Source organism: Copadichromis virginalis, linkage group LG19 (genome assembly GCF_057382275.1).
Source record: "Copadichromis virginalis isolate Kocher_CV1m ecotype Utaka linkage group LG19, C_Virginalis_male_GT1.1, whole genome shotgun sequence".
NCBI lineage: Eukaryota > Metazoa > Chordata > Actinopteri > Cichliformes > Cichlidae > Copadichromis > Copadichromis virginalis.
The window spans coordinates 33,784,974-33,803,645 of record NC_140636.1 but is presented as its reverse complement, the minus strand read 5'-3'; the positions used below and the strand labels follow the sequence as shown (position 1 = coordinate 33,803,645).

Here is an 18,672-nt window from a genome sequence, read left to right as displayed (position 1 = left end):
TGTGTTGACAAACGCTGCAAGAGGAAGTACTTCCGGTTTTACGACCAATCACAGAAGGCAATTTCCGCGGGTGGCGTTTCTGCCTCTGACCACAAACAGCGCTAAAGCTACCAGCACTGACAACTGGCTAAAAACTCTAAAACCTCTCTTCTGGTGGGATACAAAGAACTGTACCAACTTCGGGAGTCATTAGCTAAACAAACAAACTGTACTGCAACTACTGAGCGCTTGGAGGAATCTTCGACGCCGTGAAATACTTGTTAAAACTCGTCTGCTCCCAGGTTGGCAGCTCATTAGTACTCTCAGGTTGATTTTTCTGTGATTATATTGGTATTTAACGGGAACTTAAGTAGCAGAAGATGAAAAGGAAGTTTGTTTGTATAGAAAAAAAAGTATAAATCTTATTTAAACAAGCGCTATTAATCCTAAACACATACAACCATGTCGATGTTCCGCTGAGAGCGTGGTTGCCATAGTGACCAATTTACACAGCTCATACGCTGAGAGCAGAGCGCATGTGCAATGTAGTCCGTGGATGCAGGAATTTTTATTTGCGTTGATTAGAGTTATTTGATTGTATTTTCCCCTTCTCAGTTTATAGTACGAACAAATCCTAATTCCCTTATTGTTTATTTCATGAATTTTGTGGGATTACTAAAAAGAAAGACCTTAGAGAAACGTGTTCAGCAGAGTTTTTTAGCAGCAAGAGAAATAGTTTTTAATTGCAATGAAGAAATACACATTGCTCTCATACACATTATTCACATACATATTGTTTACTATTTATGTAGTAATTTGTCTATGTGTAATGTGTAGCTGTCTCAGTACTTTTGTCCTTATAGTGTATCGCATTATTTCAGTAAAGTATTTCACTTTTTTCCAACTAACCATCTTCCAGTTTGGGTTCAGGAGACAGACACACTAGGTACTAAGTCCTGTAGTGTTTTTTTGGTCTTGTTTGTGGTCTCTCTAGGTTCTATTCCCTTCTCTTCCCCCTCATCCATTAACCAGTCTTTGCAAATGTTGGCCCCTTCCTGTGTTTGGTTCTGCTGGATATCTTTCCCTGTTAAAAGAGAGTTTCTCCTCCCACCAGTGACCAAGTGCTTGCTCACAGGGGCTGATCTTATTGTTGGGGTTTTCTCTCTAATATTGAAAGGTCTTCACCTTACAGTATAAAACACCTTGAAACAAATATTGTTTTAAAGCGTGGCTATACAAATAAAGTTGAATTGAATTTCCTGACAGTTGACATCTACTATGAGTCAATTATCAAAATGATTGTCATAGTTTTTATCAATAGACAAATAAAATATTAAATTAAGCATATCAGCTCCTAGTCAACATAGATATTCACAAGATTTTAAAAAATCTCTTTTTTCTCTTTTTTTTCTTTTCAATATCACAGGTATGAACGATAAGTTAAAGCTGGATACTTTGCTGGAGGATGGACTGCAATCAGAGTTAATGCTCCAGCTGCATCTTAAGGCTCTTAGAGAAGCCCTGAAACAGCAGCTGCAGGAGACAGAAAGGATACAGACGGAGGAGCTGGAAAAGAGGATTCAGCAGAACGCTCACCTGTCAGCTGATTCAAGTGAAAACCCAACAGAGTATGTTACCTCATATTATTATTTTATTTTTTTGCTTTCGTCCACTTAAAATTGACCTATTTCAAAGAGCTGTACTGTTTTACAGGATGACAAGATCTTCTTCAGAAATCCTAAACACTTCCCACAAACCCCTACAATCAGAGAGGCCCGACACCTCATCCTCTCCAGCCTGGTTATCTTTAACAGATGGGAAGCTTTGTTCTGTCAGGACTGAGCGGTTTCCTTTAGCTAAAACTTCACAGCTGATCAAAGAGGAGGAAGCCGAGGCTGAGTGTCAGAAGAAGTTCTCTGCTCTTCCTGTCCCCAGCCACATCATTCAGCCCATCTACCAGGACATGATGGAGCACAGAGAAAAGGAGAGGAAGGAGGCCCATGAACAGAGGAAGCAGTTCTTGCTTTCCATTCAAAAGCCTTTCAGCTTCCTGCAGAGAGAAAAGGAGAAAAGGGAGAAACTGCTTGCGAGGTTAAACCAAGTCGAGCAAGATATGAAAAACGGTGTTCGAGTTAGAAAACCATCTCCGAAAGAAATAAAAGACTCCCCAGACCCTGAGACAAAAGGTTGGTTTTCCTTTTCTGACTTGGTTTGGTTTTATGAACAGATGAATTAGAAAGGGTACTTAGTATTCATGTAACTGGGCTGTGGTCTTTGGAACCAGGTAAAGCATTCCTGTGACTTCTTGTCTTAGGCTGCATATAAGTAAGTTTTAAACAGCCAGAGTAATTACTATAAAAGCTTGAACTGGCAAAATTCTGAGATCAAATAATGAATTAAGACCAAAATCATGAAGAAATAGTAATGAAGCCCACAAATCTGAAAGAAGCCATGCTACACTTTAATAAACATTAGACATTGTGAATTTTTTAAGGAATCAAATTGAATTAAAATCCCCAAATTTAGTGTAAAAACCCTTTAACACAGTGGTGTCTAATGTTTTCTTTTTCTTTTGACATTCATGTAAAACCTTAAACAAAAAACCTAGTTGATTCAGATAAGTTTTGAGTAGTTTGTTAGCAGCATTTGATAGAACACCACAAAAGTAGCAGTGCTTATGTGCGAAGCTGTTCGAAAGTGAAGATTTTCTTTGTCCTCACTGGAAGCAAACTGGGTGATTGGCTGATTTTGATCTGTGTTTCTTCAAACTTTCATTAAGAGTTTTTAAATGGAAGATTTCAACTGTTATTGTATCATATTTGTGCATGCATACAGTACACTCCAGGCAGTGAATTGGCTACAGTGTATACCCTGTCTAACTTTATTTAGACCAGGAGGAAGTCTGCAGGAAAGTCCACTCTCAGGCGACTGCGAGGGAGGAGAATCCTACTCGGAATGGCCCGAAACTTCGCACAGCAGAGCGCACCAGGAAAGAAAAGCTGAGATTTTTGGATGAGAAGCCTAGTTTCCATCCAAAAATCATTCACGAGATCCCTGATTTCAGCATGTTGCACAAGGCCTTGCAGACAGAGACGCTGAAGAAAATGCAGAGTAAAGATGTGACAAAGTGTCAGCCATTTGTCCTGAGAACTTCATCTCGCCCACCAAGGCAAAGCAGGACGAGTCCGGTACACTTGCAGGTAAAACATGTTCATTGCTTCTTATTGGTATTTATTTCTTTAGCTGCTTTTGGACTTCAGTTGTGATATTACGTGCTCGTTTTAGTTTATGTTCTCTGAACATTTATGTAGTAGAGTTCATGTTTTAACTCAGATTTTTAGAAATATTTTTATTAGCCAGGAAAGAAATCATATTAAACTCAGTTTTAATGGACAATCTCTGTATTGAACCAGATGCACATTTCAGAAGTTTTTTTGAAGTGTCTCACCCCTGCTCTGCTTCATGGATAGTTTGAGACTTATCCACCCACTTTTTTTTTTCTATCAAATCAGTACCCTTCTCTTTTTCTTAAGGAGATTTGCTCTGAGCCACTTACCTTCTTTAAAGCCTCTACTGTTCAGGATGTTATTCTGTTTCATTTTAATCTGTTCTTCTTTGACTCTGCAGTTTTCGGCAGCTCTGCAATCCAACATATTCCCGTGGTCCCACAGCACAGTGTTTATTTCACAAAATGTAACAAGGGAATCTGACCAGGTCACATTTTTGTTTCTGTGACTTTGAAAACAGCTTGTTTCATGAAATGAGATTTATTGTATGGTTTGAGGCCTTGTGTGTTATTTTTTTCGTGGCTTTGCAAACAAGTCTCCTCAGTTGTGGAATCGTATTGCTATTTTAAAATACCTTCAGCAATCCATCTTCAAAGAGGAATTATTCTTCTCGTGTTTCAAAGTTTTTCCGACTCATGATTTGTAACCTTTAATTCAAGTCGTGCTTCTACAGAGCCGGATCTTTTTTTAATGAGACATACTTCACGAGAAGATGTATATATACACTACCAGTCAAAAGTTTGGACACACCTTCTCATTTAATGGTTTTCTTTATTTTAATGGCTGTTTACATTGTAGATTCTCACTGAAGGCATCAAAACTATGAATGAAAACATACGCAATTATGTAATAAACAAAAAGTGTGAAGTAACTCAGCTGTTTTATATTTTAGATTCTTCAAAGTAATTGATTTGATTACTGCTTTGCACACTCTTGAAATTCTCTTGATGAGCATCATGAGGTCGTCACCTGAAATGGTTTTCCAACAGGCTTAAAGGACTTCCCAGAGATGCTGAGCACTTGTTGGCCCTTTTGCCTTCACTTTGCCATCCCTCTCATTCGAAACCATCTCTATTGGGTTTAGGTCAGGTGACTAATCTATCAATCTATCCTTCTTGGTCAAATAGCCCTTACACAGCCTGGAGGTGTATTCGGGGTCATTGTCCTGTTGAAAAATAAATGATGGTCCAACTAAACTGGATGGCATGTCACTGCAGGATGCTGTGGTAGCCGTGTTAGTTCACTGCCTTCAATTTTGAATAAATCCCCAACTCTGTCACCAGCAAACCACCCTCACACCAACACACCTCCTCCTCCATGCTTCATGGTGGGAACCATGCATGCACCAAAGATCTCAAATTTGGACTCATCAGACCAAAACACAGATTTCCACTGCTCTAATGTCCATTCCTTTTGTTTCTTCCCCCAACCAAATATCTCCCGCTTCTGTTGCTTTTCCTTAGTAGTGGTTTCTTAGCTGCTATTTGACCATAAAGACCTGATTTGTGCAGTCTCCTCTTAACAGTTGATGTAGAGATGAGTCTGCTACTGGAACTCTGTGTGGCATTTATCTGGGCTCTAATCTGAGGCGCTGTTAACCTGCGATTCCTGAGGGTGGCGACTCGGATGAATTTATCCTCAGCAGCAGCGGTGACTCCTGGTCTTCCTTTCCTGAGGCCGTCCTCATGTGAGCCAGTTTGATGGTGCTTGATGGTTTTTACGACTGCGTTTGGGGACACATTCAGAATCTTTTGCAATTTTCTGGACTGACTGACCTTTAGTTCTTAAAGTAATGATGGACTGTCGTTTCTTTTTACTTAGCTGATTGGTTCTTGCCATAATATGAATTCTAACAGTTGTCAAATAGGGCTGTCAGCTGTGTACCAACCTGACTTCTGCACAACACAACTGATGGTCCCAACCTCATTAGAAGGCAAGAAAGTCCACAAATGAACCCTGAGAAGGCACATCTGTGAAGTGAAAACCATTTCAGGTGACTCCATCATGATGCTCATTGGGAGAAGGCAGCACTGTCAACAAAGCAAAGGGTGGCATGCAAAGACATGTTTAGAGTTATTTATCAGTTTTTCATTTGCTACATAGTTCCATATATCTTGCTTCACATATTTGATGTCTTCAGTGAGACTCTGCAATGTAGAGAGTAGTAAAAATGAAGAAAAACATTGCATGAGAAGTTGTGTCCAAACTTTTGACTGGTAGTGTATGTTCACTGAAATTTGTCTGGGCGGATGATTCACATGAGAGCATTAAAGGCTAAAAATAATTATACCAGTAATTAGGTAAGAATAACAGTAATTTTCTCTAATCCAAACTTTGTGATCAGTGAAAGTTTCATCACGTCTTCCTTTCATGTGTCTTGTGGCTTTTGTAATTATCCAATTACCACAGTTCTGTTTTATGACGCTTGTCAGAAAGGTTAAGGCAGATTTTTAAATATTTTACTGACGTTGCAAATATCTACTGTACATTTAGCTTAACTGTTACCATATGTCTAGAATAATCACATGTAATTGTACTAAATTACCTTTTACTGTGTGATATTTCCGGAAGATCCTTTAGGATTTTTGTAAGTGATATGAAATTATTCCTGAAGCTGTTATTGCCATTAATCTTTTTATTTTTATTTTTCTGTAACTGTTTAGTAAGAGGTTCTGGAAGCGGTTGTTCTCACAGTAATTGTAGTTACACATAAAAACTAAACTACCAGTTTACACTTGTTGATGGCAAATGATGGTCTTCCTTAGTTCATTTAATCTTGCATTAAAATGTCAGTCATTGTTTTAGTTAGGCTTGGACTCTAATATATGGAAATATACACTCATTGCCCACTTTGTTAGGCACACATATTAGACTGCTTGTCAGTATAAATATTAAAGCCACATTTGCCATCACATGGCAGTAATTCAGTGCATTTAAACATATATAGACATGGGCAAGATAGCCTGAAGTTCAAATCAAGCATCTGAATAGAGAAGAAAGGTGATTTAAGTGACTTTGAACGTGGCATGGTTGTTTTTGCCACACAGGCTGGTTTGAATATTTCAGAAACTGCTGATCTACTAGGATATTCCTACACAACTATCTAGAGGTTTTACAGAGAGTGGCCTGAACAAAAGAAGATATCCAGTGAGCCACAGTTCTCTGTGTGAAAATGACTTGTTGATGCCAGAGGTCAGAGGAGGATGGCCAGACTACTTTGAGCTGATAGGAAGGGTTGAAGAGCATCTCTGAATGCACAACACATTAAACCTTGAAGGCGATGATACTGAGGCCAAGAATATAGCCTAGAGAACATGAAAGCATGAATCCATCTTGCCTTGTGTCAACAGTTTAGCCTGCTGGTGGTGTAACAGTGTGGGGAATATTTTCTGGTCAAACTCTGGGCAACCTTAGTAACAAATGAGCATCATCGTTTAAACTTCACAGCCTGCCTGAGTATTGTTGCTGACCCTGTCCATCCTGTTATGACCAGAGTGGTTTCTTTACATGACAATGAGTTCACCTCCAATCACCAGAGCTCAGTCCAATAGAACACCTTTGTTTTGCAGTGCAACGGGAGGTTTGCATCATAGATGTGCAGCGGATAAATCTGAAGCAGCTGTGTGATGCTATCATGTCTCGTGTCAATATGGATCAACATTTTTTAGAAATGTTTCCAGCACCTTGTTGAATCTCTGCCATGATTAATTGAGTCAGTTCTGAGGATGAAAAACGAGTTCCAACCCAGTGCTGATAAAGTGTCTGTTGTGTCAACAGTGATACATTTTCAAAAAACATTTGAACTAATGAAGCTAGTCATGCTATGTTTGATGGAGAAAAGCTATTACATTTGCTCTCACACACATCTTTATGCTACTATTTTCTTCATGTTATTCAAATTCTTGAAAAAATGCCACATGATGGCCAACAGTTTGGTTTTGATTTCAGTTTTTTTTGTCTCTTCATCCACAGGCACCAAAAATGAGTAATCTCAGTAGAAGCAAGTCACTCGGGGCTTTAACGTTAATATCCACTGACACACTGCCCACATACATCACAGACGCTGTGAGGAAGCGCTCATTGGCCATCAGGTGAGTTGGAATATTTATGGGTGACAGCAGATCTTGTCTCAGTGTATCCTAAAAGGAAAAAAAAGACTTCATTATTGACGTATTCATGTGCAATAAATTTGTTTTTTCAGTAAGGATAAATGAGATTAATGAGGCTAATCTGTCCTTCAGTTAGTAATGCTGGTGTTCACTCCGGTGCTATTAAGCTTTTAACAATATAATGTCAGACACTTTGAAATAACCAAATAGAAAGTGGTTTGAGTTACATAATAACCGTGTAATCAGTATACACCACATTAATATACGGAGCTGATAGAAACACTATTTAAGTCTCAGGCCGTGTGTATGAAAAAATAGCCTATTTTGATATAATCTGTTGTCTACCAGATTAATGGAGGATTTTTGGAGCTGTTCAGTGAAAAGCCCTTTACTTACTTTCGCTAATGTCATGGTAAGCTGTGTGGCAGGCTAGGTTAGGACCCAAACGCAGGACTCAGAAACCAAAAGCTTAACTTCATAAATCTTTATTGCTGGAAAATACAAATGAAAACTAAGCACATGAACGCTGAAAGAAAGAAACAAAAGATGAACTAAACATGACAACAAACAACTAGAACCTGGAGCTTATGCAAGAACACACAGCAAGTGTGGAGAACGCGACAGCTAACAGAAGGTGACTGAGGACTTAAAAACACAGGCAGGATAACGGGAGGATTTGCAACAAGCGGGAGACACAGCTGGACCTAATCTGACATGACGAGACAAAGAAAAGGAAAACTCAATACACTGAACACGGAACAAAGATTATCAAAATAAAAGAGGAAGCGTGACAAATGTGTAGACGAAGATACGCGAGCGTCACAGTGTGACTGGGGGGAATGAAAACAGAGACAAGACTAAGAAAACACAGGATGAGACTAGACACTGAGGGAGACAGAATATAATCCCAAAGAACTGAAGGAAAACAGAAACACACCCCAAACATGTTGAAAGAATAACTAAGAACCTAAGAGCTACAACCTAACAGAAACAAAATGATCAAAAGAGAGCACTAAAGTACAAGAAAACCAAACATAGATCACTCAAAGAGAATAACTCAACTATTACAACCAAAACAGAACGCTCCAAAGCATAAACCCTGGATCACTGACAGCTAAGACCTGATTTAGACATCTCTATGTAAGTGCCCGACATCGTTGCTGGCACTTATGCTGGGACCTTTATGGGTCTCCACTCTTAGCTGTGGTCAGTTTGTTTGGGGAGGACAAACGTATATGTCCCTCTAGTTTTTCCACTTCTTTGTGCATTCCCTCACATCCATTCCGATTTCTGCAGTCTTCCTCCAGGAGTTTGTGACATTTGTGAGTCCTTGTGTTGATGCTTCAATTATTGTTCCTCATAGTGGGACAGTGATCGTTATTCTCTCAGGGATAAATTGAAAAACTTTGGCGGAAAAGTAGCTGGAAGTGCACCAGAGGACCCGAGGGTGCTGAACAGGACAGTCACAGTTGACCTGATGTGTACTGATGTTCACCTTCTGGGGAGGTGAACACCGGGTTGCTCTTAGAGTTTCAGAGTGGTTTATGATTACCACGTAGCTACGGTGACTCAGTAAGTCAGCATGGACCACTGGGGAAAAAATTAACTTGGCTCTATATAGTTTCAACACCTAAACCATGAAATGATCTGAAATGCAGACAATTTTTGCCTGAACAGAACATCAATGGAGATGAGGGATAGTCAGAATCAAGAGAGTTTGAACTGGTTGAGGAACTACCAAATGAGATCCCAAGCAATGAAGGAGAAAGTAACCCTCCATGCAAAGTTACTGGACCCACGCAGCAGCTTGAAAGAAGTGTATGACGAGAAACTACAGAACTATCGGTGAGTTCTGTATAAGTACGGCTATTTATTCTGCAGTTTTACATTTCATGTCACAAGAACCACACATGCCTGCTACAATAGTTAAAACTATCATCTCCTCTTACGTGAAGGGAGGCTGATCAACAAAGAATGAGGGATTACATGAGAGAATTACGGGAAATGAAGGCCCGAGTTAGTGAACGCCCTTATCTGTTTGAACAGGTGAAACAGGTAAGGAATGCCTGAACATTACTACATGCGTTAGGCGACATACGTTCAGGAATCTAAGTCTGAGTTTTCACTGGCAGAGAAATGCGAAAGCTCACGCAGAGCAGACATACAGAAGCAAACTGAAGAAAGCCGGGCTGAAGGAGCAGTTCATTGAAGAAAATGGAGACGGGCTCATATCCGAGGATGACCGCAGCACTGAAGACGACATTCGAAGCAGGTATGCAGCGTGAGAAATTGTAGCAAGTTTTGTTCATCCTGTGAGTAATACCACTGTGTCCGGTAAAAATATGAATAGCACTGCTGCTGGGAGAGCCAAGGACTTCATGTGGTTTGGTCATGTTGCATTACATAATTTTCTGAGCTTGCTCTACAGTCTTTAGAGAAAAAAAAAGACCATTTCCGTAGCCAAGTAAAAGTTCGATGTAATTACAATATAGTCATTTTCTAACCCAACATGTCTGATTTAGGGAAGAAAATGGAGGAGACGGGGAGAAAATTAAAGATGTGGGAGAGAAGAGCGTGAAGTCCAAAGGGGAAGAAATGCCATGATCAAAAAGGTTCAGGCGGCACAGAGTTTTGTGGCCTCGCCACTAGAAAACAACACCGTCCTCAAAAATGATTCATGTCGCTGCTGACTGTCCGCACCAAATGTTTGATAGTTTAAGATGAGCGGCTATGAATCACGAAATCGCAAAACAGCTGGAATTTGCAATCACAAATGGAAAAACTTTATAAAAATGTACATAAGTGATTGCTGTTGGTTTTACAACACTTTCCCCAAGGAATATGTAAGCTGTAGTTTTGAAGATGATGAGCATGTTGTTGCCAGAATAAATGGTTCAAAAATAAACTGAGAAAACCAGTTGAGCCCAGTTTGTCTGTAGCATTAATCAGTCTCCGTGTTAAAGAGACAATACTTAAATTTGCTTTAATGTAAATGCTTATATTCTAATGCTTACAGTTGCATTTTACTTTATTATTATTATTTTTTAATTCATGTTTTTACATGTTTCTAATGGCCCGTAAGAACACAGGGCATCTGACATTGGCTTTTCTTAGATTGTCGAGTTAAAGTTCCCAGTTATTTCTACAGCCACAGTGCCACCTAAATAAACAGTCCTTACCATGCATCTGCATTCACACAAACCATCTCAGTGGTCTGCCTGCACATCCACATCAAATACTCTTACACACTGGCCTCGCTGTATCTTGTGCTTTGACAGCTGACTGCCAGGAATTCGAGACATCGAGACATTTTTACTTACCAACCACATGGGAGCGTTTGAATATTTTTACAAGCATAATCAATGGAGATCAGTGCACGCCCTTATGGTTTTGTTGGCTGTTGTGCCGTGCTTTGGAGTCAGTGTAGTAAATTCACATTAGAAAATATTAAAATTCATTAAGTGGTATCACTAAGCATGGTTTAAAACATAACACTTAGATAGGAGTTAACATAGTCTATGCATCTAGCGTGCATATTTATGCTGCACGAACTGCATGCAGCCAGCTGAATATTACTACAGTGAGCTGTAGTAATATTCAGCTGGCTGTCTTCAGATTTAAATATATTTGCATAATTGCAGTAAAGATATACCATGGCGACGAGGCTCGTGACCTCTAAAATACTACATGGTGCTTTTTTCTTAGCAGCGTTGCCTCCACATTAGCCATGGAATCTTGATAAGTTTTCAAGATTTCCGTCTGATTAATTTGCTTTCTAACCTCTATCTAACTCAGACCCACGAACTGCCAAACAAGTCCAGGCCCTTTTGGACTCCTTATATGGTCAAGTTCCTGGGCCAGTGTGAAAGAAGGGGAGTCTTGTGTGATGTTTGATGGATGCATTGATTTAACGCAATTAATGAACAGGTACATTTTCTAAATACATCTTTAATTATTTTCCCACTACTAACTTATTAACATTTCTTTAAATGCTAGATTGAGCACTTGTATAAATTAATGTAACAGTTAATTAGTGTTTAATTGTTATTTCCTTAAGTGGGAGGAGCGACTACCTATTAGAGATGGCACGATACCACTTTTTTATGTCCGATACCGATATCATAAATTTGGTTATCTGCCGATACCGATATGAATCCGATATAGTGTTTTTTAATCAACAAAACTGTTTTTTAAATATCTTGCCGCATTTTGTATAAGTTCATACTCAAGTTTAAAACAACAACTACACTAAAGCTATTCTGTTATACCTGTATGCAAAAAAAATTATTTCATAGTTCAGCAATACTGATCAATCTAATAAACTTAAACCTACACCATCCTCCCTATTCTGGTATTTGAAAGAGTACTTAGCATAAATATTAAGCAACCTAACTAATAGGGTTCCAACTCCCAGCAACAACAAAAATAAATAAATAAAAAATGGGGAACCACCCCTCACGCTCCACCTCATGATGCTTAATCGACGTAATCAACCTTAATTTGATGCAGTGTGAAAAAAATGCACAGAAATCAATTATTTTTCAAGAAATATTAAATAGATTCAACATCTTTCTTCAACAGAATTGCAGACTGCACAGATGGTACCTTCCCAAAGGAAAAAGTACTATAGCTTACTAGGGTATATATATTAGACTTAATAGTCACTATATACAGTAATTGACTTCTATTCATTTTGCATCAAATTAAAACTTTGGGTGTCAGATAATTATTTATTAAAAGCTCGACATTTTAAATGAGAATAAGAAAGAAAAGTATGTCTTTGTGCCCCCTTTTCCCTGTTCATGCCCTATCGGCCCCCCTGGCTAAACTTTGCTAGATCCGCCCCTGCACAGTTACCAGCGTCAGCTACGTAGAAAAAGATCCTCGAGTAGAAAGTAATATTAAATACATTCTAACAACAGCTGATCAAGCTTAAACGTGCTTCTGTTGTTCAGCCGCTGGTTTCCTCTTTCTGGTGCAAAGTGGGCCAAAAACAAACCAGAGAGATGGACTCGCGACAGAAAAGCCGATCAGCTGATCATTAAGCAGTTTCATGATTGAAGTAGCAGCAAGAAGAGGCAGTCGCTTGTTAAGCTTAACGCAGGAATGCTTTACAAACATTCAGAGATGGACTTACACACTTGCTTTACTTCTCTCGGGATAACTTTGTCGGAGATGAAATGCCGGGTTGCTAGCAAAGCTCCAAATGCTATCCAGACCACCGACAGGTCCCGCATGCCACAGCCGCTCTATCACGTGATGCATACTGCTCCGACGTGCTAACGTTCTGAGGTGAGTTACGGCGTGTTGCAAGTTTTGTGAGGTGCTTTCGTGATATTTAATGGATCGGATTACATTTTTTATTTTTCTCCGATATCCGATCCAGTAATTTAGGTCAGTATCGGACCGATACCGATACGTAATATCGGATCGGTCCATCTCTACTACCTATATAGGCGCAAGAGCCCAGCGCAAAATTGTTTCTCAGCGGTTTGATTTAGTTTTGGATCATCATCTTTAAGGTGGGGCTATTTTTCATTTTGTTTTCTATTAAATGTTTTTATCTTCAGTTTGACTGATCAGTCTGCACTATAAATATGGCGCAAAAATCCACTGCTGTGAAGAAAAAATGGGGAATAATAAGAGACCAGCCTGTGGAGCTGTCGGCAAGCCTGTTGTTTGTGCCTCTGCCGCTCAGCCATCCCTCACAAATACAGAGAAGGAGAAAAATCCAAAATGTTGTCACATAATATGTAATAAATAATAATCAGACAGTCGCTTCTTTGAAAGCTCAAATATCACAGGATCAAGCTTCAAGGGCTACATCCTGTCAGGTTGTCATGGGAACCATGTATCCCTCCTCACTCTGCCACTGTAGTCCATTTAGGAGAAAGCTGCGCACCTCTGATTCCCCGATGCAAAGCTCAAAGCAAAACAAATTGCTTTCAACCTGTTAGATAATGTCTGAGCGGGAACCTGCATCGGTGAAACGCGATGGAGCAGGCGGCTGTGACATCTATTTAAACAAACTGCAGCCTCAGATATGTGTGGAGGCTGAGAAAGAAAGAAACACATCCCATTTAAATTAATGAGAGGCTGCACGCTTGGCCGCTGAATGTTATGATCGCGCTGTTTAAGGAGTGGCTCTGCTCAGCAGATGAACAATATAATTTCACCGAAGTGGTGTGTGCAGGTCTCTTATTACTCTAGCCGCTGTGCAGTATTAAAATTCCCACACATTTCATTTTTCAAATGCATGTGCTGCAAAATTTAGGCAGTTGGGGACACATCCGAAAATAGATAATGTGGGCCTTAAATGGATTTTACCTGCTTTACCCAGCAATTGCACTGCACAGCATTTTTGCTGTTGCTGTTTTCTTGCTTATTTTCACTTGATTACAACTTAAAAATCCAGTGGCTAATTTTTTTTGGGTTAAATGCAGTGCATGTTATGCGTGCAAGCAGCATCTCTGCATGTCTCAGTCCTCGGTTCACCTGCAGGAGGAGCTGTGTCTCGCTGCAGCTTATCTGGAGCAGCAGAGAGATATCCCTCTTTTTCTCCTTCAGCGGCATGAATAATATCCCCTGAGCTGGAGAGAGAGCATATCAAGAGGCAAACAGGAAGGGGAGAGAGAGAGATAGAAGCCTGTGTGACAGATAAGATTGTGGCACAACTTGTCTTCCTGACTGCACCGTGAGCTGGGGAAAGAGAGGAACAAGTGCACCAGAGTGTCAGGCAAGGCTTCTGCCTGCACACATAAACACTCACAGACACACACACACACAGAAAAAGACAGACCCCACAGCACAGAAGCACCAGAAGGAGTTCAGAGAGAAGACTGACCTCAAAAAGGTACAGTATGACTGTGTGTCTCGAGCTGTGCTGAGCTGAGCGTCTCTCCTGCACCAGTGTCCCCACCCTTACACTATGTTAGCAAATTGCTCACCTGATGCTCAACTTTGTTTTGCAGGTGGATTGGCAGAAGTTTTGTCTGTGCGTTCCCTCGGATGCTATGGCCGTCCTCCAACTGATCGTTTAGAGGAGTTGAAGAACTTGTCTTGTTATTGCAGCCTGAGGTAGCATGGAGGAGCTGTCGACGAAAGACAAGGAGCTGATACGAGACAGCTGGGAGAGCCTGGGCAAGAACAAAGTTCCTCATGGTGTCGTCATGTTCTCCAGGTAATTTTCTATCATGATCAGCACGACATAAAAGGAGGCTGTTGTTTAATTCTTTGCGCTGGAAGAAAAGATCAAATATAAAAGCACTCAAAGCATAAGTGATAGGATTGTGTATTGTTGTTACCTAATAGCAGCAGTGTAAATAAATGTAGCACAGGTGTATATCCTTTCCTGCACACTTTCCACATGAACCACGGACCGGAGGCTTGACTTGTTGCTTGGCGACAGACTGCAATAATCCTGCAATTTACTCTGAGACAGCTGCTGCTAAATCAGACAGGGGATATGTGTAGATGTTTGCTTTGTAGACTGATTTTTATCCCTCTGTGAATATTTGAGGCTACACCATGTGTGCACACCTATAGAACAGCGTTGTATTTGTCTGTGTTAGACTGTTTGAGCTGGACCCTGCGCTCCTCAATCTTTTCCACTACGGTACAAACTGCGATTCCACACAGGACCGCCTCGCCAGCCCCGAGTTTCTGGAACATGTCACCAAGGTGAGCTCTGTTCACCGCATTAACCACCACAAGTACACAGACACGTTAAAGTTTCGTTTGTGGACAGTTGCGATGGCTCTCTGTTTCTCTTGTGGCCGTGGCCTCAGGTGATGCTTGTGATCGACGCGGCCGTCAGCCACCTGGATGACCTTCACTCCTTGGAGGACTTTCTGCTCAACCTCGGGAAGAAGCATCAGGCAGTGGGAGTCAGAACGCAGTCATTTGCCGTAGGACCAACATCTTATCGCACAACTCTGCCAAAGCAATTTCACGAGCGAATGAGCCGTGAACACTTTCTTCTTCTCTTTTTTTTTTTCCTGTGTGTTTTGCAGGCGGTGGGTGAGTCCCTTCTCTACATGCTGCAGTGCAGTCTGGGCCCGGCCTACACGGCACCGCTGCGTCAAGCCTGGCTCAACATGTACAGCATTGTGGTAGCAATGATGAGCCGAGGGTATGCCGAAAATGGCGAAGACAAGGCCGACTGAGGCGCCAGTAGTTGTCAAATCATCAAGTTGGTTGCCATGGAATAAGGTTGTGTAACTTGCAGCATTGTGGCTTCAGCTGCTGTACATTTGCTCTGTGAGTGGGGTCGCATAGCGTAGCGAACGTGTGATATAGTTACACATTTTTCAGTCGGACCAGCGAGTCACAGAGCGTGTTTTCTTTGCTGTGGATGTTTAGCTACCAGGCAGTGCTGTTTGTACAGTTTCAGAGTGTAAGCGGACTGTAATCTGAATGCCTCACACTGAGAAGAAACACTCGGGAAACTGTGGAAGGGTTTTATTTTGTATATAATGGCTTTGATATATTTACTCAAATGATAACAGTGACTGTAGTGGTGTTTGTGGTGTATCTTAAAAGAGTTGCACACTTGTGAAACACTAGCTGTTATTATGATTAGACATCACACACTGCTCAAACTGTGATGGTTACTGTGGCCAGCAAGGGCAGCTCTTTATCTAACTGGAACACAGTGATACTTAACAGAACGTGTGGGACAATGCAATGTGATTTTTCAGAAGAATATCAAAACTGTGTGTTTTTTTAAAATCGATATTACATTTCATGTCTTTTGAGTGACTTTGTCGTTTAACTTTTAAGCTGCTAGGATGAAGAAAAAACAGTTTTTTAACATTTTATTCAATAGATTCTTGACAAGAACTGTTTTACTCTCTCTGATAGCTTTCTTTAGTTATCCACGACTGTTAAGGCGTCCAAGTGCACCTTCCCCGACGTGGCGTGCGATGCACTCCTCAGTCGAGGGTGTGAGTATTTCAGTAAGCTTCTGATGACTGTTAAACTAAACTTTAACTAAAAGACTGTTATATGACTTTAAGAGACTGAAAGTAAAATGGCATCTTGGAGGACTTGTAACATCTTTGTTCCTTGGCTATCAGTTTCCAGTTAATCTTAGTGTAAAGTAGTAATGGTGTATCGTAGTTGCTTAACTTATCAATGCTTATTAACTGCGATGATGTGGGTACTATTACCTCAGCTTTACAGGTGACAGGGATCAGTGGCCTGTTTTTCTCCAACTTAAGAGGTTCTGTGAGGAAGTGAAGCTGGAAATAAATATTTGTTTTGACTTCAGAAACCAAACCAACTTAAGTGATGACAATTTTACATTTAAATTATTGACACAAAACAGATGATACAGAGAAACTGTGCTTGACTGTATGTATGTGTGTAGTATTTATGCTGCCATAACGCTGTATGTATCATCAGTTATTTACATCTATAGCCAAGTAACTTAGCAACAGTGTGCCAAGTATAAGATAATAACACCACACAACTGTAAATCCAAGCTGCTGATATGTGTTTTTCCTCGCTTCAGTTTATATTTACAAAGTTTATTTTTATATTCTGAATTGTATGTGCAGTGAAAGAGCATTGATTTTTTTCTTGTCATCTACAATATGACCTTCAGATACATTGTACTGTGTAGATTTCGGATAATGAACCCAATACAAGAAAACAATGTGGCAAATCTGTTACTTTTAATCAGGTTTCAGTTCAAAGAATAGCAGATATATAACCGCTATATTAAAAAAGATGTGTAGTTATTATAGAAGAGTATAAGAACAGGGCTTTTTTATTAATATTATGTGTTTAGTCTGTACTTTCCAGGCTGCAGGTATAATGTTTGTACCCTGGTTGTGTAGGTGCTGTGTCTATTGTCTTTCTTTTCTTAGTCTCAGTACGCAGCCCTATGCAGGTTGTTGTTCTCCGTGTTTTTAATTACCCGACAGTAAGTATTTTCAGCTGGCACAGCTGGCGTCTTTTTAACATCCAGATGTGTATATATTGGCTGTCTCGCTGTCTACCTCATCATTATCAGCTGCTACGCAACAGCGATGACTTCACCTAGTTATCCTTCAACCAAAAATTATTATTACAGTTAATACAAGCGCACACTCTTTGTAAACTGGATTCCATCTTAAACTTTAAATATGTCATGTGCTTACTTGAGGCTAAATAAAGTGATCTGTGGGTATTTTACTGCTTATTGAAGTCAGTGTGTTTTCCTCCTTGTCTTAAATGTGTTGTCACGGACTGATTACGATCGCAACACAGCGGTCAGGTTTTGAAATCAGTCACACAATGCCTGATTTGCTTCCCACTGACAGCCCATCTCTCAGTGTTACATAAGATCCAAGCGTCGAATGGCTCATCGCCCCCCTGGCTTCCGAGACGAGGGCGACTTCAGCCCACTTACTCATGCAACTGCACAATGTCACCTCAAGTATGTTTTCAGAAATTCACAGTATCCATTGTGTTCTTCACAATTTGGATCACTTTATCTTTATTTTCCTTTATGCTTTCCTTCAAAAACGAGCAGAACTGTGCAGATTTTGGATGCGTTTCTACTTGAATATCATCTAAAGCCAGAGTGATCAGATGAGTGGGGGCAGGCAGGAAGGTTATGATGAGTTACACACATATCAGCTCATTTCTCTTTTTTCTGTTGTGTCACTGTGAAAGTCGCTGTCTGCTCGGCTGATGGTGGAGCATCTGACTTGGAACTTACCCGTCTGTCTGCACTGCCAACAATATCCTTACCCTCTCTGCAAGAGTCTGCTGGATTTGTGTTGGCCTCTTGCTCTTGCAATATAAAAACCAAAACTGAACTTCATGCTCTCTCTCATCCCCTGGTAATGGATTGCAACAAATTTCAATAAACTCACATTGACTATATGTTTATTTCCTTCATGTTTTTTTTGTTCCTCTACTGCTACAGACTGACCTTGTAGCTTTTTGCTCTGAAGGCTGTCATCTGGGGAAAAAAAAGTCTGCGAGAAAAGACAACATACATATTTTTAGAAAGTCTGCAATGTGTTTTGGAACAAAAAAAGAGGGGGGGGGGGTATTCATTGTTGTCATGGCAACTGTAAGGTGATGGTTGTATATATGTGCGTTTTTGATGAAGGAGAAAAACGTTGCATTGCTCAATCACTCACTCATCGTAAATCCTACAGTGGAGAGGTGTTGACAGTGACTGTGCATGTGAGCTCGGGCTAATAAGATTTGCTCCGATGGCTCTCTGGGAGACTGCAGCACAAGTCTGCCAAGCAGCCATCACAAGCATGAGAATGAGCTATCTGTCAGCAGCTGCTGAA

At 40.4% G+C, this 18,672-nt stretch overlaps 2 protein-coding genes across 3 annotated transcripts; both read left to right on the top strand.

The window, feature by feature from the left end:
* Positions 1 to 223: 223 nt before the first annotated feature.
* fam161b (FAM161 centrosomal protein B) lies at positions 224 to 10,297 on the top strand. The gene is made up of 9 exons (XM_085440559.1): positions 224 to 281; positions 1,406 to 1,607; positions 1,693 to 2,165; positions 2,869 to 3,179; positions 7,239 to 7,357; positions 9,053 to 9,220; positions 9,331 to 9,430; positions 9,508 to 9,647; positions 9,898 to 10,297. The coding sequence occupies exons 2-9, from the start codon at positions 1,408 to 1,410 to the stop codon at positions 9,977 to 9,979; spliced, it is 1,593 nt and encodes a 530-aa protein (XP_085296685.1). The 5' UTR covers positions 224 to 281; positions 1,406 to 1,407; the 3' UTR covers positions 9,980 to 10,297.
* Positions 10,298 to 12,946: 2,649 nt separating this feature from the next.
* ngb (neuroglobin) lies at positions 12,947 to 17,559 on the top strand. Of its 2 annotated transcripts, none has more exons than XM_085441890.1 (5): positions 12,947 to 14,228; positions 14,447 to 14,555; positions 14,947 to 15,055; positions 15,163 to 15,282; positions 15,388 to 17,559. In XM_085441890.1, exons 2-5 carry the CDS (start codon positions 14,458 to 14,460, stop codon positions 15,538 to 15,540), a joined length of 480 nt encoding a protein of 159 aa, XP_085298016.1. In that variant the 5' UTR covers positions 12,947 to 14,228; positions 14,447 to 14,457; the 3' UTR covers positions 15,541 to 17,559. The 2 variants fall into 2 exon arrangements, with proteins under 2 accessions (XP_085298016.1, XP_085298015.1); XM_085441889.1 differs by having other exon boundaries at positions 12,952 to 14,228; positions 14,347 to 14,555.
* The last annotated feature ends 1,113 nt before the right edge of the window (positions 17,560 to 18,672 follow it).